Source organism: Protopterus annectens, chromosome 3.part1, assembly GCF_019279795.1.
Source record: "Protopterus annectens isolate FY-2018-M chromosome 3.part1, PAN1.0, whole genome shotgun sequence".
Classification (NCBI taxonomy): Eukaryota; Metazoa; Chordata; order Ceratodontiformes; family Protopteridae; genus Protopterus; species Protopterus annectens.
The window spans coordinates 1,352,396,184-1,352,419,184 of record NC_056732.1 but is presented as its reverse complement, the minus strand read 5'-3'; the positions used below and the strand labels follow the sequence as shown (position 1 = coordinate 1,352,419,184).

General features: G+C 37.2%; 1 protein-coding gene across 1 annotated transcript in view; it reads left to right on the top strand.

Annotated features, from left to right (window-relative positions):
• Positions 1 to 23,001, top strand: part of RIC3 (RIC3 acetylcholine receptor chaperone) — a 193,704-nt gene that overhangs the window by 107,475 nt on the left and 63,228 nt on the right. The window contains exons 4-5 of the mRNA XM_044067384.1: positions 4,142 to 4,214; positions 22,515 to 22,608. Coding sequence (XP_043923319.1) covers positions 4,142 to 4,214; positions 22,515 to 22,608 — 167 coding nt within the window. The remainder of the gene's footprint in view (positions 1 to 4,141; positions 4,215 to 22,514; positions 22,609 to 23,001) is intronic.

Genomic DNA, 23,001 nt, shown 5'->3' with positions numbered 1-23,001 from the left:
GTGTGGTAAGTGTCCAAGTTGTCTTGTGTAGTGATAGTATTATGGAAAGGGCTTTTTTAAGGTAAACTGCACATCAGGGTTAGGGTTAGCACATATTACTAATACTTCACCCCCCCAACCCACCTTAGTAATAGGTGCTAACGTTAACCTTCCCATGTCCTTAACCCTGATGTGCATCTTACCTTATAAATAGCCCTTTCCATAACACTATTACTATTCAAACAAATTTGAGCTGAATTTGTGGTAGGGTTATGAGTGGTGTATTGGAAAATTTTTTTCTTCCTTTTTCTATGTACAGTGTGTCGTTCTGGTGTGTTTTTGCTATAATGAATGACCAATGTGTTTTGATCGATGTTTTTCTGTCAGTCATGAAACAGTTTGACCATTCATTATATAATCATATATATGTGTGTGTGTGTGTGTGTGTGTGTGTGTTATATAAAATATATATATATATATATATATATATATATATATATATATACATGTGTGTGTGTGTGTATGTGTGTGTGTGCACAATTATATATAAACCCCATTCTAAGTAACTAAACTAACTAAAATTAAACTGTTTTGAACACAAGTAAACTTTAAAATGAACAAATCAAACCACACCTCTCACTAAACTGCTCCATCAAAATGTGAACTGACACTCCAAAAAAGGTTAACATTTGTATTAAGAGCCAGACTAACAAACAACCATGGAACACTCTGTTCAGCAAAACTTAGACGGACTACTTAGATCCAAGTTTAGACAATTAATGCTGGCCACTATACATCTAGGGACTGAGTTCTGTGATGAGCAGCAAAGCCATGAGTCGAGAAAGTTCTCTAGTATTAGGTACAAGATATTTTAAGTATCGTGTATCATGTTCAAATAAATATTAGTAGAAAAAGAAATAATACTCAATTAGAAATCAAAACTGAAGTGCTTGATTACAAATTAAGGAAGAAATAGGGCAGAACTTTGATGGCAAATCAAGTTAAAATGTGTCATTACCCATAACTCTTTATTCTTACTTTGAAGCCAAAATATGAATTATGCTTAATTGGGTTAAAAATCATCATGTGTCATCTCTAATAGTGTTAAGTTATCAAAACTTAACAGACATATTTAATCTCACACAGAAAAACAATCAGTTAAATAAACACAAAAAGAAAAATCAAGCAAAGCTAGACTTTCCACTGTATAGTACCTTAAACCTGCATATGTCCCATGTCGCTTCTAATTCAAGAGGTTTAGAGTATCACACAGTGGAAAGTCTAGCTTTGCTAGATTTTTCTTTTTGTGTTTTTTAACCAATTGGTTTTTCTGTGTGAACTTTTTACTCGTTGTTTTAGTTTGTTAATTGGGATATTTTGCAGACACCCTAATGTTCATGGATATCAATTGGGTACAACAACCCTGTGTTTCCAAATGTTAGCCAAACATTCCACTTATGCTATGTTGATGATGCCATAAGAAGGCAGAGACATGCATGTCCACAGTTAGTGGAGTTTGGCTTTATTGGCCTGAAATTGTTTATAAATAGACTTAAAAGAAAAAGTCATGGACATTCAGAATTGCATTTTAGCTGAAACACCTAATATCCTTAACAGGTCTCCTTCTTATTCTTCTTCTTTTGGCTTTTCCCGGTTAGGTTTCGCCACAGCGGATCACCTGTCTGCTCATGATTGGCAGTGGAGTTTTACAGTGTTGAGTTACCAGCCCGGCGCCCAACCTTCCACAGAAAGCACACACGCATACACTAACACCTAAGGCCAATTTAGAGTGTCCAATCCACCTACAGCATGTCTTTGGGATGTGGGAGGAAACCGGAGCACCCAGAGGAAACCCACATGACCACAGGGAGGATATGCAGACTCTGCACAGAAGGCACCCCATCCAAGGATCGAACCGGAGAACCTATTGCTGTGAAGCGCGATATTGCATATATCCCATGTCACCTCTAATTCAAGAGGTTTAAGGTATCACACAGTGGAAAGTCTAGCTTTGGTAAATTTTTCTTTGTGTTTTTTAGACATATTTAATATGTTAACAAAGGAGGTAAAATATTTGTTTCAATAGAGGACATTGCTGATCGGTTTGCGCAAACATGTAAAAATATCTACAGTATCCTGTGCCATGATTGAAGAACATGATATTAATTGGATAAGTGGATGAGTAACCAACATATTACACTAAGTAATGATTTCAGAAATGTATTAGGTTGGCCAGTTAGGAAAGATGAGGTGCAAAAGGCCACCAGTTATCTGAAGGCATGCAAGTCACTGGGACATGAGAAATACACTACTTCTTTCCATAAAATCCATACCAAAATTAGTATGATTCTTGCGGAAGTATTTAACTATATTATGGTTCATGGATTTACAGATTCATACATGTGTATACGTGCAGAAGGTGGCTCTTTTGCTTCCCTGTTCCTCAGTCTATGGTCTCTCTGCAGAATTATACTTCACCTTTGTGGAGGGAGCTCTGAAGAACTACCAATCATCCCATACAATAACTCCCTTATATTAGCCCTAGATCTGGCCTTCTCAATCTGCCATTTGAACTCCATCCTCCCTGTCCAGTCCCCATATGTCACATCTTTATTGTAAGAGTTTGTGGGCTCATATCACATACCTTAGTATTTGTAACTGTTCTGTCTTCTAGGCTGTACATATCTAGGGCTGACATTTGGCCTTGTTCTTCTGTTCTCCATGTCCATGATCGCTTTGCTATGATTTTTTGAAGTCTTCAGCAGACTGATGCTTGTAAAGCTCTGAAAGACGCATGTAATAAAACACTTCAAGTGATATCATCATCATTGCACAGTATAACAGAATAACATTCTTATGTTCATCATAGTCTATAGCAAGAACTTACACAGCTCAAAAGGAAACTTAATTCAGAAGCAAAACACAAATGCCAGGAAAGGCACTCACTTGATGGTTTGTAGAAATTAAAGTAATTCAATACCTTTTGTCAAAATGAATTTCACAGGCTTGTTTCTTTTTGATTCATAAAAAGCTTTTCCCAACATAAAAACATATCCAAGTAGGCTTTACACATAAATGCCCTGCTTGCATATGTCACAGGCTTGCTAAAATGAGTGCAATGATGGACTAATTGATGTGGTGACTATTCCTAGTCCTTTTCCTCCTCCAGCCTTCCCAAAACCTGAAAGAAACTAATCCAGCTTCTATCTGTACTGCCCTTTATTTTTAGAACTGAACCATAACTGCCACCTGTCTGACAATAACCTAAGCCTAGGCCAGTCCTTGTTAACCTTAGATTCTCACATGGTATAATTTCCTACACATTCATACCAACCTTGAAATGGCTTACACCATAACCAGAAGATTCCTGGTGATAGATGTAAAAGCCCTAAGCAGAGCAGTGTCTGGTGTTCTACCCTGCCGATATCTGCTGTTTACAGTATATTCATTGCATGCAACACCCTTCTTTCATTACTCTTTCTGTTCCTTGCCTTTTAGCCAGTTGTACTTTGGCTTCTGATCTATAATTAAAGCTACACAATAAAAGAGATATTCTCTGGTATGTTATTTTTGTTAATGGGTTATGTAGTTGCCCAGATACTGTGAAACATCCTTCATGGTGCCAGAAATAGGTGCAGGCACCTGTGTTCCTGTGTATGAGTTGCAGAACAATATTATATGTATTCTATAGGTTTGTAGGTTCATAAATTAGTACTAGGCTAACTACCATCGGGGCCATTTTAAGTCTAGCCAATTACTCCATGTGAGAATCAAACCCTGCACATTGTGTATGTAAAGTAAACACCCTAACCATTATGCCAACCTCCCACCCATAACATAAACTGCTCTTTAACAAATACATTACTACTGATCCTTGTATTCTTCATAACAACATTCATTCATGCATTTGTATATTGTCATTACCGGTTTAATCCATTTGTGGTGTGCAAGGACTCATAGCCCACATCAGAACACAATAAACATTTGGCAGATAATCATTTCTGGTGGGATCCTAGTTCATTACAGCTGTATTAATTTATTACATGGTTTATGTTTTCCCTGGGGTTTTGGAGTAAAAGCAGATTAAGAAAGAAAGTGCAGTATCCTTCTGGATGAAATGTTACTGATTTTATTTACTGCCATTATTTATTCTATTTTGCAGCTTTCAACAAAAGGCAAAACATGCAAACCAGACAAGCTGAATGCAAGAAATGACAATACAAAGAAGAAAATTAGTAAGTGCTGTCAGCACTTTTTTCCCCATGTTCATAATATGAAACAGCTTTTTGAATAAGTTAACTTGCTGTTCAATTTTTCATGTAAATGGTTAATCTGCTAAGACAATAAACAAAAGTGTAGTGACTCTGGCTTATACAAATAATTGTAATAAATATAATGCATACTTCTTCAGACTATGCATGTTGGGTGTATGAAGGTTGAAGATAAATCTACATCCTTTCAATTCTCTGTATAAGAAAATGACATGAAACAAAAGTGAGAACAGAAGTCACAAGGTTGTCCCATTAAAATGGCTATCATTATCATGATTAATATCATTATGGGCTGAAACAAGAGAATAATTAAGAGTGGCAATATTTCTTTAAACAATATTTTTTGGCTTTGGAACTCTGTGGTCATCTTTCCAATATTTATTTATGTATGAATACTTTAGAAAAAGATTTCTTATAAGAAGTAGCATAGACTACAATATGTGTGACTAGCCTGCCAGTTTGTATTATCCATGGAAGGGTAGCAAAACTACAAAATGACCAAAACAGAAGAGGTAAACTCCTGTTTAGCATAATCTGGGGAAAGGCTTTTTTCTAACATAGCATTCTCCCCTGCTTCATATGGACAGCTTTCCCAGTGCCCCACACCCATTACCAGGTCTATTGGTCACTTCAGTTTCACCCTCAAACTATATCCCAAATCACAACTAGGACTGATGCAGAACTTAAGGAAGTCTTGGCGGCACAGTGCTGTCTAACTTCTGCTGGTGGGTTGTCTCTTAAAGGCCTACCCTGGCATGCCCTCCTTCCCTTAAGGTGTGTGGAGATGTCATGAGATGTGGGCATGCAATGAGAATGTATGACATCTTACACTACCTCCACAGAAGCTCAGCCATGTTCCCACCCTATTCTCTCTTGTATACTACACCCTTCCTTGCACTGTCCCCAGCCTCCACCGTTTGTCATGGGACGTGCCTATGCACCTGCCCACCCTCCCTGGGATGAGCACACCTTCCATCACTCTCAGCTGCTCCAGCAGTTGCTTGAGCCACTAATCAAATTCAGGCCAGCTGGGCTGTAGTCATAGCTTAATCCTCAATGCCACTAGAGTGGCTAATCTGGTGGGTGATTTTGATGTTTCTACATTTTCTTTGGTTTCTTCCAGCAAAGATATGGAGGCGGGTCCCTATTACTTTGACGAAACTTTAGCTTGTCTAACTACAAAAGATCGATAGCTAAAGATTGAAAGAGCCAAACCATGAATGGCCAGCTAAGTGAATTTTTTTCTCAGGGAAAGAATTTGCTTGGCCGTTAAAGGGAATTTGCCCTTTCCCCGATGTGGAGTGATCTCAGAGTTACTATATTTAGTTAGGGGGGTGGGGGGGGTGGCACAGGTTGAAAGGTTTTTGTTTTGTGTAACAGCCAAGTAAATTCTTTCCATGGGGAAAAAAATTTGCTTAGCTGATCGTTCGCGGTTTGGACATTTCGATCTTTAGCTGTTGATCTTTTGTAGTTCAACAAGCTAAAGTTTCATAAAATTAATATGGATCCATGGAGGATTCTGTTAAAACTAATGGTGTAGCTGCTTCACTATTGTCATTGCTGAAGTAGTAAGCTGTAGAGCAGGTGGAACAATGCCATTTCATTCACCTTTGAGACAATGAAGCAGAACATACAAAGGTGAACAGAGAAAAAATGTAATCTGTTTCAAGTATTTTAAATCTGTCTCATTTTTAGATTCCTGCAGATATTGCATCTATTATCAAAAGGAATGACATGCTTTCCAGCATAACCTATTAATGTTTATAGCTTAGAACTTACTTATTTAAATTATTTGGAAAGCTTTATTTTAGTTTTCAGTGCAAATGACTTTTACTCTTTTTACAGGGGCTCACTCAGATTTCTCTGTAATCACAACCAATTTGTGAAATCATTAACGACTGTAGATTTTGGTGATTCAGTGTTGCATTTATCTATATAGGATGTTTTCAATGATTCACACGATCCTGTGAGGAATGATGTCTCATTTTTTTTAACAGTTAAGTGCCAACTCTTATTTTATGTCCCCCTTTATAAATTCCACAGCATTTAGTTTTGTCATAATTATAAGGTTAGAAAAAATGTGTTTGTTTCTATTAGATTTGTCTGGCAGTACATTCCTGATGTAAAGCCATACTATGTTAGGTCCAGAGGTCCATTATCCCCTGTCGCCTACATAAGCTAAAATGGTGTCCTTCAAGCAGTAACTCCATGATTATTACCTAAAACTAAAGTCATACAAATAGGTCAGTAGTTTTCATCCTGTTTTTTTTTGTTCCTTCTTTATGTTTTAGCAAGTAATTGCAATATCATGCATCAAAGGAACAACCTGATTATGAGGAAACAGTGTAAGACTAGGACATATAGACTTAAATAATTGAACTGTATATTAGTAATATGCACACTTCATAGGATCATAGAATCATACAATCATTAGGTGTTACAAGGCAATGAAGCTGCAAAGCCATTTCTGCCTTGCCAATCACCACCCTTAGGTCTTGCCTCTCTTATCAAGAAGGAGTAGGCCAGTCATATCAGAGGTAAATTTGTGAATACCTATCCAGTTCTCCAGCTCTTTTTTTAAAGGCATACAGTGTATCACACTGCATAATTTGGAGAAGAAGTTTGTTCCAAAGAAGGGGTAGGTGCTGTTTGACAAATCTATCCTTCCTAATCTTAGTTATTTGTTAGAATACATTCAGATGTATGGCCTTAATGTTAGCTGGACTCTTTGATCTATGGAGGTATAAGAGTTCTTGGACTACTGGATCCCTCATAAAGCAAGACAGAAGTTTTTCCCAAGTATCCTAAATGAAACTGAGTACAGGGACAAAACCTCCAGTCTTTCCTGGTAGCTAATGTCTTTTAAGCCCCTTACCTTTTTAGTTATAAACCTCTGGGTTCTTCAGCTGCTTGGTATGGTTAGTAAGGTACACCCCAAAGTGGGTGTAGTACTCAATGATGGGTTTAATCAGTGTGTAGTACCAGGTGGTGAGAACTTCTTTAGATCTGGAAGATACGCCTTTAGCTATTATCTGTGCAAGGTAACAGGATTTCCTAAACACTGTTGCAACATGCTGGCCAAATATTAGAGAGCTGTCCACCCATATAACCAGGACTCTTACAGCATTTTTACTTAAAACTGGTGTGTTATGTATGCTGTAAGCTTACCAAATACTAGTGTGGCACTTTTTGGCATTAAGCTTGTGTTCATTTTTAATACAGCAGTTATTGACAAGTATAAGCTCCTGCTGGAGTGCATGTATGTCAGAAGGGGACTTGACAACAATTCCCAGCTCACAATTATCCACAAACTTAGTTAACCATAGATCCTTATTTGATAATTGGCGATCAGAAGTGGAACTAGTGATCCACGTGTTACTCCACTGATCACATTCGTGTTATTAGAGGATGCCCCCCCCCCCCCACACTCTTACAATGTAAGTCCTATCTCTAAGCCAGCTGGCTATCCATCTTACTGCATACAGAACAATTTGGAATTTATTCAATCTGATAGATTTGCATGTGGTAATGGTATTGAATGCCTTGATGAGGTCAAGATACACAATGTCGACATCTTGTCCACAGTCAACCTAAGTAACTCCCTCAAAGAAGTTTACAAGATTCTTTAGACAAGCTCTACCCTTGACAAAGCTACACTACTGTGGGGGTGGGGGGTTGAATCTATACTGATATGTTCCATGGCATTGCATATAAGACTTGGTAGGCTGATGGGTCTGTAATTCCTAGGGTCTGAGACTGGGTTACCCTTGTGGACTGGCATTAAAACAGCTGTGCACCATTCTTGTGGGAAAAAACTCAAACAGAAACATTTAAGGAGTAGGACTAAGTATGCTTTCTTAGTGCTGTTAAATAGACAGTCTGCTATGTTGTCAGGCCCCATGGAGAGTACCATTAGAGTACATCCTATCTTGTGATGAATGGTGGCATGATTCCATCAGGGATAGGTGGGTTTAGAATAGTTGTCTCGGGGTGAATTTGGCAATAAATTAGCAAGTATGTTAGCAATATCCACTGGATCTGACAATTTGGCACCATTGTGAATAAGCTTGAAGCAAGGTTAAGTGTTATTTCTTATTTTTTATGGGATAACATAAGAAGGATTTATGGTTATCTTTGGTTATCTTTGGCTTCTTTAGCAAGACTGAGGTTTTGAGACGCTTTTGTTTGTCTTTTCTTATGTAGATGTTTAACATTCTCCTTAGTTTGGGGTCATTATATGCTGTACTCTTTATTCCTTTCTTAACAGCAACTTCTCTTCCAGATTCTACTAAAACCTGTACTAGTGCTGGTCTTTCATTTAGGACCCCCATATTTCTTTGTCTTTGCCTATACTCTGATGTCAATCCTTGATAGGGAGGGCATTCTGTAACCTGCAGTCCAAATAAATTCTTGGCTTCTTCCCATTCTATTACCTTTCCCTCTCTAGTTATTTGCTGCCGGCACCTTGGTTCCTTTGCCAGTTTTGTCTAGTAAATTTCAGCCCCCTCTTGCCTATTGTCTGTATCCCTAATTGCAGTCATCCCTATCGGCAGAATCTCTTTTCTCCATTCCCGTGTTGGCTTAGTTCATAGTATATTTTCTGCTACTTTATGTATATAATATTCTGCATGATTACTGTTATTCTCCTTAAAAGTCTGCATGCAAAATCCCAGTCTGTCCTTGTTTTTTGAGCTTCCCTCCTGTTTTATCATCATCTATTTTCACTTTGAATTATAGTTTTCTGCTTGTGCTATGTATAGGAGCCTTAACTGTATTACTCTGAAATGCTTCTTCAAATCTGGTAATCCCAATTTGCCCTGTTCTATTGGAAGGATAAGGTTATCTCACTTGACTCTTGCCATCTTCCCCTCCCAGATAAAATCCTTCAGCTCTTTTTTAATTGCTATCCACAGCTTCTCCTCTGGTTGATAAAAATATGCATGACGTATGTATAAGATTAAAGGGACTAGAAACATGTTAACTGCTTGTATCTTACAATCAATATCCATATAGCAGAGCTTCCATTTTCTAAGATTTTGTATTATCTTTTGTTTAGCCTCTTCTCACATATCCTTAGCTGCCACACTGGAATCATTGTTAATCCATGCTCCTAAATGCTTCATTTTATCATGTCCCTTTCAGTATAGATATTGCTGAACCAATTCATATGTGGGTACATAGTTTACAGCTATTGCCTTTGTTTTAGCTTCATTAATTTTGTATCTCAAAAAGATGTGAAACTGTCTCAGTATGTTACACAGCACTGTAATGCCCCTTTCTGGTTTTGTTAGGTATAAAATAATGTCATCTGCAAATAGAGCCAGCTTTTCTTGACTACCATACCAATTATATCCTTGAATTTCTAAGTCCCTTAATTTCTTTGCCAGTGGTTCTAAATGTAATGCAAATAACAAAGGGGAGAGATGACACCCCTGCCTGGTTCCTTTGCTCAAGCAGAGATCATCAGGCAGGACCCCACCCAAGTTGCCCACTTTAATGTTCATCTCCGATCCTTCATATGTCCTACTAATCAACCTTAAAATATTATCATGGAATGCAAATGCTTCCATTACTCTGCTCATAAAGTCCCAGCTTACTCTGTGAAATGCTTTCTCTTTATCAAGACCCAACAACAAAAATGGTATCTTCTTGTTTTCTGCTTCCCTCTGGATCATCAGTGTTCTGTTAATGTTGTCAAATGTTTGCCTCCCCTCCACAAAACCACATTGATCCATATCTATCAATTTTGGCATCACTTTTGACATTCTTTTAGCCATTATAGACATAAAAACTTTATAATCATGGTTTAGTATTGAAATGGAACTGTATGAAGCAGGATCTGATGGATCTTTATCCTCTTTAGGTATTACAGCTACCACCACTCTCTTTCAAGATGTTGGCACTTCTCCTCCTCTTACAATACTGTTTAACAAAACCTTCCAGATCTTTATCAGTTTTTAACCTTCTATCTTCTAGACTTCCACAAGAATACCATCTATTCCTGGGGACTTTCATGTAGATTGGTTACATATCACCATTTTTATCTGATTTCCTCTACCTCTAACCTTGGCATATTTCATTTCCATTTGCATGTTTTCTTGATTTCCATGTTTCTCTGCTTTATAGAGTTTCATAGAATTTCTGAAATATGTCTAATACCTCTACAGGATCTCTTGTTAGCTTCCTTGTTATAGTCTCCCCAAGCTTGGTGGCAGCCCTTTCTACTTTCTGTTGTCTGAGTTGTTGTGCTAAATGTTTTTGTGCTGTAGAGTTATTATCAAAAATCAGATGCTTAACAGGAATCTTTCTAAACTCATCCATATTATCAAGGTTATCCCTTATTTTCTGTTTAGCATTCTGCAGTTGCCCCTCTTCTTGTTCTGAGATTCACTGATTTTGCAATAATTTAACAATTGTCAGATCCCTTTAAATAATTTGTGCTACTTCTTAACCATGTCCCTTTCTTTTATTTCCACCCTATTTTAAAACTCCACTTTAATTTTATCCCACTCCCTAGCTGCATTTTCAAAATAATTTTCTATCTTTTCTAATAGATCCTGAATAATTTCCACTAGGCACTCCTTAATTCCTCTCTTTTCAACAAATAGATGGGAAAGCACCAGTGTCTCATTTTTATTTCATTACCCTGCATTTTTATTTAAGTTAATACTGGCACATGATCTGAAATTGTTATTGGCTGTATATCAAGCCCTTCATTTAAATGCCCTCTTGCCCTTAATTAGATCTTGACCTGATTTCATTCCATTGCCTGTTATCTCCAACTTTTTTTCCTTTTCTCTTAGATGCTTCTCCACCACTCATCTCTTCACTTACAGCAACTTACCTGATTGTTTCTGGCACCTTTCTCTATCCAGGCTCTCTTACAATCAGTTCATCTTAAATCCAAAAAAAGCTAAACTTTTATTATTTTTCCCCAACCCCTCACACATCATAAATCTACCTTTGTCATTACATCCCTTGACTTGGCTATCATTATAGCTGACTCCCATACTAAATTTTTAGGTACCATTATTGATGATGAAATGAAATTTAACCTGCACGTCCAACATTGTATTAAAAAAAAATTCCAAAAACTAGGACCATTATACAGAAGTAGAAAATTTCCTTACCCCTGACACGAAACTCTCACTGGTTCAAGCACTCCTTCTCCCCTCCCTTCTCTGTGCAGCCCCAATCCTTACTAATATCCAGCCCACACTTTTAAATAAATGAGAACAAACATATAACAAAATAGCTCATTTTGCTACCAACTTACCATATAACCCGCACCACTGCCTTTCTCTCAACAAGCTCCAATGGCTAGAATTTCCCCAAAAACTCCAACTAACTCAATTTAGAATGCTTCACACCATTGTGAACAAACCTACAGCCTGTCCCTGTCTGTCCTCCCTCACTACATATTACGCTGCCATTCGTTCTCTCTCTACATCCAGTCAACAATTCCTGGCCATCTATAAACCCAACAAAAACATAGGAAAACGTCTCTACAAACACGCTCTAGCCCAGGCCTAGAACAAACTCCCCTCACACATTAGAACCATCCCACATCTCACACACTTCAAAAAAGAACTAAAATAATTTCTGCTTGACTCCCGGTCCTGTCAATGTTATGACCCTACTTACTTACTAACTACCTACCACTGTCATGCCCCTATTTAATTTACTAACACTTTCTACTCAACCAACTCTACCTTCTTACATCTCACCTACTCCTATGCTGTATTTTACTGCCATCCTCTTGTCTTTTTCTCCCTATTCCACATATCAGACTACAATAATCCTCATATTTATTGTTTATACTTGCCTCACCTAACACAGTCTCCTTACCATTTGGTCTGAGGATGTCTGCTATTGTGGAGTGTGTTCAATTTGTGTTGTGGTTCCAGTGGTCGTTTTTCATTTATTTGGAGTTGTTTCTTGTGTTGGATTTCCTTACCGTACTAAACCTCTCTTTACAATCCTCCTGTTCTCATACCTTCTCCTTCATCTCTCTCCTACCTTTCATAATAAAAACAAGGATTAAACCCTACTATTGTTAGCTTATAATATTTTTCTGCCTTCATATACCATTGCAATTTCCTTTGGCTTCTTTTGTATCTTCATCTGTTTCATGTATTTTTATATGTATATTTTTACCATCATGATATTGTTTAGTATTTTTAGTATTTTCATGTTCTGTAAATAATTATGTAATTTGTACTGTCTGTAAATAATTATGTCACTATACTGGAGCTTTTCTCCTCGGGTCTCCACCGAAAATGGGCTTTTTTTATCTCACTTGGACTAGCCCGGTTAACAAATGTCAAATAAATAAATAAATAAAAATCACATGTTACTGTGAAATGTAAATTATGTCTAGCCTAGCCCAGTGTTTGTATCTTGTGGAATAATATGTAAATTCACTCCAAACTCCTAATACTGAATTCACATCTTCAGTGCCAAATATTTTGATAAATTTCTTTAAAAAGCTATCCTCCTTTGTTATAGTTTTCCTTCTGCCCCCCCTTCACATCTTTACTATTGCAAATCAAATTCCAGTCCCCACCTATAAGTAATATTCCTTGCTGAAAGCTGATTATTTCTCCCACAATTTTCTTAAACTCCATTTTAGCAGTTTTCAGTGGAATATAAATACATGCTGGTGTAATCCTCCACCCTAGCCAGTAGCCCCTTAGTAATATAAGTCTACCATTATTGTCTTTTTATCCTCTTCTATTACTATTGGTGCTCCTCTTACAATTAATATAAGTACTCCCCTCTTCCTTTGCCCAAGGTAGTCTGCTCAATAGCCATCCTGAAAACCTTTCTTTATCAAATTTACATGTTCAGTTCTTTCCAAGTGTGTCTCCTATAACATAACTATTTGCACTCCACATTTTACTGCAGTTCACTACTCCTTGTTTTTTGTGTTTTTCTGTCAGACCATTCAAGTTTAAAGACATTACAGAAAGTATCATATTCTTGGGATATTATTATTCCCACCTTTTATGTATAACAACTTTTGTGTTAACTGTCTAGTTTCAACTTTTGTGTTACATACATGTACTGTTTGGCACACTAATCTTTTATATAGATGTTTCTTGTCATCTTCATTTGAGCCTATGTCACATCTTACAGACATTTTTGTTTTATTGAAAACCCTGAAACAAAAATACACACACACACACACACACACACACACACACACACACACACACACACACACACACACACACACACACACACACACACACACACATAATACCATCATAAAACCAATTGACTTAATAATCCACAAAACTATGTACATCTACAAATATTGAAGTTTTACCCTCCTAATAGGAACAAGTGTTCCAAACTAACAGCCACACAAACAGACTACAGCTAACCTAAAAGAAAGGTTATCCATGCTAAGATGCATGGTATAGCCTGTAGTTCTATCATGTACTGTTTGGTTTTGTCTTATTTTTATAGCTCTCTGAACTGAGAAAACACACAAATGCTTTCAGAAAACATTTTCTCCAAGTCATTTCTCATTATCAGATTGTGTGTTAGAGAAATGAGAACCAGACACAAAACTGTTTATTAGAAAAATTCCTTATAGTATTCAATATTCTTTTTTCATTTACTTGCTTTTTCATAAAACTTGTTACTAGATTAAGCTAATGGCCTTAACCCAGTCATTCCCCTATGCAATAATGAGAAAAAGCACACTGATTTTCATTTGTCATGCTCTTTTAATCAGATTTTTTACACTGCAGGACTTACACTCTTAAAACTGAAGAAGGAGAAAGAGAGACAAAAGGAGAAGGAAATAAAAACTAAAAAAAACAGAAGCACCTATTTGCATTAGTATCCCAATTACACTTAAAAATAATGAAAAATATTTTCTAACATACAAATAAAATCATGCACCATTTAAATAGTACTGTTAATAAAAAAATGTTTTACTTACAGATAACTTTCACCCTCCTCCCCTCTTATGAATATTTTTCCAAACATTAATGAGTTGAAGTAGGGTAAATGCTTTAGAGTCCCCTACATGTTTAACAAAGTCCAAAAAAGTCCAATAGTTCCAGATTTTTGTGTTCTGTCATGTTTCACAAATATAATTATTGCTTTGTAATCCCATATTTGTCAGTTTCCAAGTTACTGATTTTATTCTCCAAACATTAACGACATGAAGTAGGGCATATGCTTTAGAGTCCCCTATAAGTTTAACAAAGTTCAAGAAAGTCCAAGATTTTAGATTTTCTTTTTTTATTTCTGTTCATCTCCTTCTCTCAAACATTGTCTCTGCTTCATTTTCAATGCACTCTCAATTCTTCTAGTCAACTCTTGTGTTTTTCCCCCCTCTCAAGCATTTTCCATTGAAACACTGGAAAATGTTTCACTAGGACAGTCTCTCTTTGGTCTTTATTACCAGAAGAACAAAAGCAGAATCTCCTTATGTTTAACACCTCACTTTGTTGGACAAACTTTTGTATTTCTTCCTTAGCATGTACTTCATAAAAAATGATTTGTTCCTCTAGGGAAAAATATTTTGAAGATAGCTGGGTATAGCAGTTTGAATCTCATGCCTGCTTATCGACATTTTCTCAATAATGGAATAAATTTACTCCTCCTCTGCCTGGTGTACAATGAGTAGTCATTCCCTACAAACACTCAGATGTCAACTTTTAGCATTTTCTCCTTCTGCCACAGTTTTATCAGAATCAATTCCTTCTGCTGGTAAGACTGCATCTGTACTAGTAAAGGTCTAGGTTGTTTTCTCATAGCCAGGTTTGGAGCATACACATGATGTGCCCTTTCAATTAACAATTCCTGTTGTGAAATACCAGTCCAGTTGCTTACTTGTGCTTTCATAAAATTACTACAGTCTGTTCCTTCCATCTTCTCTGGTACAGCAGAAAATCTCAGGTTTTCCCTACATGCTCTGTTCTCTAATTCTATTATTTTTTTAAACATCTCTTCTTGTGCAGTCTCATATTCTGCCAGTCTTTTCTTCCTTTTGACCTCTGAGTTTTGCAGATTTATTACCTTATCTGAATATCTGTTTAAAGCTTCTTCCAGTTTTTCCAGCCTTTCATTGTCTGAGTTGGTATAATCCACCAATGTTTTATTTATTTTAATCAGGTCTGTGTGCAGTTTCCTTATGCTTTCCTCTAGGTTACTGGAAGTCATTTCGGGAGCTTGCACTGTTTTTTACTGAACAGCTACAGTACTTTTCCCAGTCATCATTTTTTTTTTTGTTACATTTTGTAGCTGATTTTCCTTCGGGTCCTCTGTATTTCTTTTTTCCTGGCATCCAGGCAGTGCACTTACTAACCAGTTAGTGAAATGTACCCATAAATCTAGGTTCACTGGCTTCCTATGCTAAGTTTATGTTTTCACACTGTGAGAGCTACAATTAAGCTGTTACTCAATGTGCAGAGATCTTGGAAGCCTCAGGGAATAACTGTTCTTGATGACAGGAAAGAGTTAGATAAATCAAAAATTAGATGTAGGTGTCCTGCAAGTATGTAAGCCCCCCAAACGTATGTCATATGAAGTAATATTTCTGATTTCTGTTTGATTTGTGGATTGTTAAACAAAAGCTGCTGGAACAGCCATATTGTCTTTAATTGTTTTGCTTTATTTGTTCCACTAAAGAATGAATTAATTCTTTGATAGACATAGATTGTCTAAAACAATGTAAATATATTGCATTTTAGTAGCATGTTTTGCATTACATTCTTTATAGCCTGTAGCAACTGTGAAGTGGTTGGTATTTGTCAGGTCAGTATAGTATGCATTATTTGAAGAGATGTTCAGTACTGCATGAGTTTCAGTATTTAATATGCAGTCATTGTGGAATATTGGTGTTGAACAGTCTCCTGTTGTTGTTGTTTGTCTTTTCAACTTTTTCCCGGTAAGGGGTCGCCACAGCAGAACTCCGGTCCGCTAGTGATTGGCAGTAGATTTTTACGAAATGCCGAGGTGCCAGCTCAACGCCCAACCTTTAACGAAGGCACGCCCATTTACACATGCATGTCTTTCGAACACTACCCAACCGCGGGGAGGACATGCAGACTCCACACAGAAGGCACTCCCAAGCCACACCGAGAATCGAATGGGAGAACCTCTTGCTGTGAGGTAACAATGCTACCGCGTACCACCGCGGCATGTTGAACAGTCTCCTGTATGATATCAAATTGTAAAGGATTTCTGTATTTAGTTAATAGTTGGTGGTTCTGTTTTTTGGCAGCTAATCCCATGGCTAGTTGATCTAGTTCTGGAAGTGTTATGACAACATCATCAGCACCAATTTTTAATGCAACATAGGCCATTATGTTACTTTGCTAATTATTGTTGTTAAATTTTGACATAGTCATCTGAAAAGGGTACAGTCAAAAATGTGGCTATAATTGCTGGTTTTGGGGGATGTCTATGGAAAAAGATGGCTGACCATGCTGAGCTGATAAAGTTAAACAGTCATTAGTCTGTGTTTTCAAGATTAGTATATATTTGTGTAAAGCAAATATGAATACTTTACTATGGACATTTTTATCACAATAGGACATATGATGAGTACACGGACAAAAAATGTAGCCAAATATGATGAGTATGGAAAGTATGTTATAATGGCAACAGTATGAGTGATCTTTTATGATTGAAATGTCCTGAAACGGGTAATCTTGTCATTTGTGGTTACTTAATTGTTTCACTTCTTGCTAGAAAAAATGTTCAGAACTATAAATGTAAAACATGCCCTGGATTCATTAATGCCCCTACCAAGTGTACACTAGTTGTACACAGTTCTGAGCAAACAGAAAACACAAGTATAACTCACACCTTCTTCTTCCTAATTTTAGTTTTCCTACTGATTTTCTTTTAGACTTAAATATTAAGGGGGATTCATAAAGATTACAAGGTATAGACTACATGTACACTTAGTGTAATCTTTCTGAGTGACTAGAAAGCAAAAAAATGTGGTATACATGTTTTCAAATACAGATCGTTTACACTGAGTGTAGGTGTTATTGAATCTGGCCCAAACTCTAACAATGCTTTTTTATTCAACAAAAAACATAATTTAAAACACTATGATAAGTAAGTATGCATTGAAAACAATCAAGAAGGTGAATCCCAAAGAATACATGCATTTATGCATGATCTTAAAATGTGTGTGTGGGGAGCATGGTTTAAAAGCAGCCCAGGGCCCAAGGTACACTTAATCCAATGCTGTGTGGCCAGCATATAAAAACCATCCAGCACCACTCACTTAATTTTCTGTGGCACCTGTGTTTATGCTTTGCCACTCCATCCTTCTATATCAGTAGTCTTTGTGTCACCCCTCATACAGTATGTTACATGACAATGTGATATTTCCACTATATTTTTGTTTTCCCATCCCTCCAAGACCATCTGATGTTATCTCTGCTGTACAAGTGTGAGGAGCCATTTAATGTAAAGAAGTTATATTCTGAAGCTGTCAAAACTGGCCTAGTGATGTGGGAACAAGGGATACATTGGGGACAGGTAGTGGCCTAGGTACTACAAAGCTAGCTGAAGGTACAGACTCAATAAGTGACCACCTCCCTGTCTTGATACTAAGTCTACCTTTCCAGACCCCTAAAACCCATCCTATAAACAGTGCCATAACCTGTCCAAATTCTGTGCAGAAACTTTTAACTACCAGCTCTCCATGATCAACTGGTCTTACCTGTATAACCTTCCTCTAAATGATGCCGTTCTTGAATTTAACAACATTTTCCTAAACATACCAAATGCCCTACCTCCCATTAAGAAAATTATGATCAAACCAAATCCCTCCCCCTGGTTCTCCAAAGATACCCTTTCCACCATGAAACTTAGAGACAATACCTGGAAACAGTGGTTTAAGTCAAAATCTCCTTCTCTCCTCCTTAAATATAAAGAACTCAGAAACATCACTAAAAAACGTATTATTCAGGACAAAACAAAATTCTATCAAGAAGCCCAATCCACCCAGTTTTCTAATCCAAAAAAATTCTGGCACACTATGAACAGTATATTATACCCTGGTAAACCCTCTACCCCCAACCCATTCTCTGACAAAACCTATCTTGAAACTGCCACTCTTCTAAATAACTACTTTATAGAATCTATCAGAAAACTAACCTCCCCAGACTACAGTCAAAAACTACATTTAACCCCCCTCAACCACCCAGCCACAGTCAGCCTTCTCCCTGAATCCTGTCGCCACTGCCTATATTAAATACCTTCTGCTAAAACTGAAACCTTGCTCACCCTCTTTTGACAACCTACCCCCACAATTTCTTAAACTTGCTGCCGACTCTATAGCATATCCCATCTCAATTCTTATTAACCATTCTATCAAAGAATCCTCAGTCCATGAGATCTGGAAATCCTTTTATAATATTCCACTTCACAAGGGAGGTAACTCCACCGAACCTACCAATTATCGACCAATAGCCATCCTTTCCCCTCTCTCAAAAATTCTCGAGAAATGCATTCATAGGCAACTTATGTCCTATTTACTTTATGAAAACCTCCTTACTCCCTCTCAGCACAGATTTAGACCTCACCACAGCCCATCCACAGCCCTTCTATCTTTTACCTAGATGTTAGCAGAAGCAAGGGACAACAATAAACTCATGTCATGTGTGTTCTCACCTCTCTAAAGCTTTCAACACCATCTCCCACCATAAACTCCTCTCTAAACTATATGAACTTAACCTTTCCACCTCCACTATCCTCTGGTTCTCCAGCTATCTCAACAACTGATGTCAGTCTGTTAAATGGCAGACTTCCTACTCACCCTTCTTACCTATCCAAACTGGTGCCGCCCAAGGATCCATCCTTTTCTCCCTTCTCTTTAATATTTTCACTAACAGTCTTTGCTCTGTACCTCATCTTCACTAATCCAATGCACTGATGATTCTACCCTTATCACCCTCTCTGACAACCCCACTGACCTACACACTCTCACACAGATTTCCTTTAATAGCATCAAACACTGGCTAACTGACAACCAACTAATCCTTAACCCAAAGAAAACAAAACTCCTTCTTTTCCTCCCAAAGTCTTTATCCCATCTTAAAACATCTTTCAGTCTCTCTTCTCTTGACAACACCAATATCTATGCAGACTCCAATACAAAACTTAATGGCTGTTCCATCTGTCAATATGTAGTAAGCTCTTTTCCCTATATTAATGGCATCAAGTTTACAGCTAGGCATGAATACATTTGTAACACAGAGGGGTTAGTGTATGTGCTGAGATGTGGATGTAAGAAGTTTTACATAGGGGAAACTTATAGGAGTTTTAGGGTCCAGTTGCAGGAACATATCAGGGGCATAAAAAATAAAAAATTAGAGAGTCCCCTTGGGAGTCATTTTTTGATAGCACACAACTCTAACCCTGATTCTCTTAGGGGTTGTGTCTTGGAAAAATTGCAAGTTGTCATAGGTGAATGTGTGTCTTTAAAAAATAAACTCAAAAAAAGAAACCCTGCTGATTTTAAAGTATGGTACTTTGGAGCCTCAGGGACTCAACATAGAATGTAATTGGAAGTATGTGATTTGAATTGCATGATTAATTGATTGTTTTGTGCAATATGCTGTATATAAGCAAACATTATTTTGTAGTGTTTTTACTCTTGGAAGGCTGTGTAAGCCGAGGCACTAAGTGTTTCATTAAATTCGCTTACTTCTTGGATTGGTGGTCTTGGTGGTATTTTATCATTTTATTTTTTTGTTTTTTTAAGTTGTATTTCCAATACAAAACTTCTAGGAATCACTATTGACGACAAACTGAAATTTGAGCATCACATCCTACAGTTCATCAAAAAGACCAATCAAAAACTAGGTTTGCTGTATAGACACAAAAAATTCTTAACTAACACTGCTAGGACCTCACTTGCACAAGCCTATATTATCCCTTGCCTACTCTACGCTTCCCCTATATTCACACACACATCCAAGCAAATTTCCTAACCAAACTAGAACAAACTTACAACCAGATAGTCAGATTTGCCTGTAATCTCCCCTACAAATCCCATCACTGCCTCACACTTAAAGATTTCAGTGGCTTGAATTCCCACAACTACTTCAACTTTCACAGCTACAAATTGCACATTCTCTTTTCTACAAACCTGAAAACTGTCCCTCCCTGTCCACCCTCTTATCCCTGTACAAACCTGCAAGATCTCTCCATAGCACTGACCAAGCACTATTGAACACCTACAAGTCCAACAAAACTATTGGCAGGTTACTTTATAAATGTTCCATATCTCAAACCTGGAACAAACTTCCATCTAAAATATGACATATCCAATCTTCGCTCCTGTTCAAAAAAGTACTGAAAGAAATACCTAGCCAACTCTCCCTACTGCAACTGCCACCACCCCACCTAATCTGCCACTAAAATACCAGAACTATTCCCTTCATACATTATATATACTTACAATCCTGTGAATCCATAGCTATACCACTGAGCACTCTTAAAAACTAAACTCGCCCCCCCTATTTTACTTCTTATATCCCTGGCCACGCCAACTATTTCTTCGTCATTTCCTTCTCTCCACTCTACCCAGTATAACTGACACAACTGCCACTCTGCTATTTTCTGTCTCTTCAATTATTCTTCACTCTTCACTCCACTCCACTTACTATTCCTCTATTTTGTTCTTTCCTTCTCATGTCCTTCTCTCCACTCTGTCTTTACCATCTCTCCTTCCACTCCACCCACTATAACTGACACAACTGCCATTCTTTGCTGTTTTCTGTCTCTTCAATTATTTTTCATTCTTCTCCACACTCCACTTACTATTCTTCTATTTTTTTCCACCAACTCTACCTCTATCATTATGTTGTTGTATATGCACAAAATGCATACTTTTAATGATTTCTACAAGGCATTAATGTTGTTACGCACATGTCTCTTTATCGTGCCCTTTTTAATGTTCCTAAACTTGCAATGTAACTTGGTATGGTTATGAAATATGTGTATTATTTTTGGCATCATCTTTTTTATCATGTGTTTGTGGAACTTGGTCGATACTTTTAATGATTATCTACAAGGCATTAATATTGTTACTTGCATGTCTTTTTAACTTGCCCTTTTTTATGTTTTTAAACCTGCAATGTAACTTGGTTTTGTTATGATATATGTATATTATTGTTTGGCATCATCATTTTTATCTTGTATTTGTGGAGCTTTTCTCCTTGGGCCTCCACTGAAAATGGGCCCCAGCCCAGTGGACTAACCCAGTTAACAAAGGACAAATAAAATAAAAAAAATAAATAATAAATGGTTGTAGAAGATTTTCTTTTCCAGGTAGAGGGATAGGAGGTTGATAAATTGCAATCACAGTGGCCACTACAGAAGCCTGAAGGTTCTAAAGATAAATGCTATACTTAAGAAGTGCCTCCAAGTCAGTGTATCATCACAGAGGAATGGAAACATATACATCTATGAATTAGTGGTAAAGTGTGAGCACACGTGGGAGAGAATGGGTGGGCAAGGCAAAGAAAAATACCCCCCACCTACAGTTCAGTGATGCTGATTATTTCCTAGAAAGACAAGCAGGTGCCTAAGATCAGACTGAGGAGGATACTCTTTTTTAAGTGTAAAGTGAATGTTCTAATTGGTCAACATACATGCTTTTCTAAATATCAAGAACCACATATTTACAATACCTCACATAAGACTGTAGTAACAACTAAAACATAATCACTTCAACAAGATATATGTACTAGTAAAGCCTCATTAGATTCCCTGTATCCTGTTGAAGTATTACTGGAGATAAGAGACTCCTGAACTATAGCATATTACTTGCTGCTTTCTAGTATCTACATATGAAGCCTTGTGTGTGTCTGAGACCACCCAGTAGATTCAAACATTAAAGAAATTGGATGGGGCACCAGTGACACATGTACCCAACATAATTCTGGATGCAGTGCATTGTACTAAAAGTAACATCACACAGCCATCCTGCATTACAGGCGCAAATTCTTGTTGTCCTGGCACTTCAGACCCCCCTGGGAACCAGTATGTGCACCTGAGTTATTATTCTTTGCACAAAATGAGAAAAAGAATAGCTTCCGTAAACCACTGAGGTTAACAGCTCCTGAGGCCTTCCTGTTAATGAATTATCTTTTGTAAGTTTGTCTGCAAAGGAATACTGAGCTCCATTTGAGATGGTGCACCCAGAATGTAACATTGCAGAAAAAGGCCATGTTATAGCAACATGTGATATATATTTCTGTTCTTTTACAGGTGATTATGAACTCAGTCAACTTGAAGCAAAGTTAAAGGACACTGAAGAAGCTTTGGAAAAGATTGTTTGTAGAGAGGCATCTGGTCCTGGAAAGTAAGGCATAATTTGTGCTATTTCACATATTCTATACCAGAAAGCAAACAGGTTTTCAAGGCCAGGTAGGATTCAGATTGTAAACTACTGCTTTATGCTACAGAAAGGCAACATCTGTGGTCAACTGTCATGGCTACCAAATGTTCATAAAGCTTTTAGATGTTCTAAAAAAGAGGAATTTAAGGAATGGGTAGTGGAAATTATCTGGAGGTTATTAGGGAAGATAGAAAGTACTGCAGAAGTTATAGCTATTGAGTGGGATAAAATGAAAGTGGAGTTTAAAATTGGGTAGAAATAAAAGAAAAAAGATCTACTTAAGAAGTAATAAGAATTATTTAGAGGGGCTGACAAAGGTTAAAATATTACAAATAAGGTGAATCTCACAGAACAAGG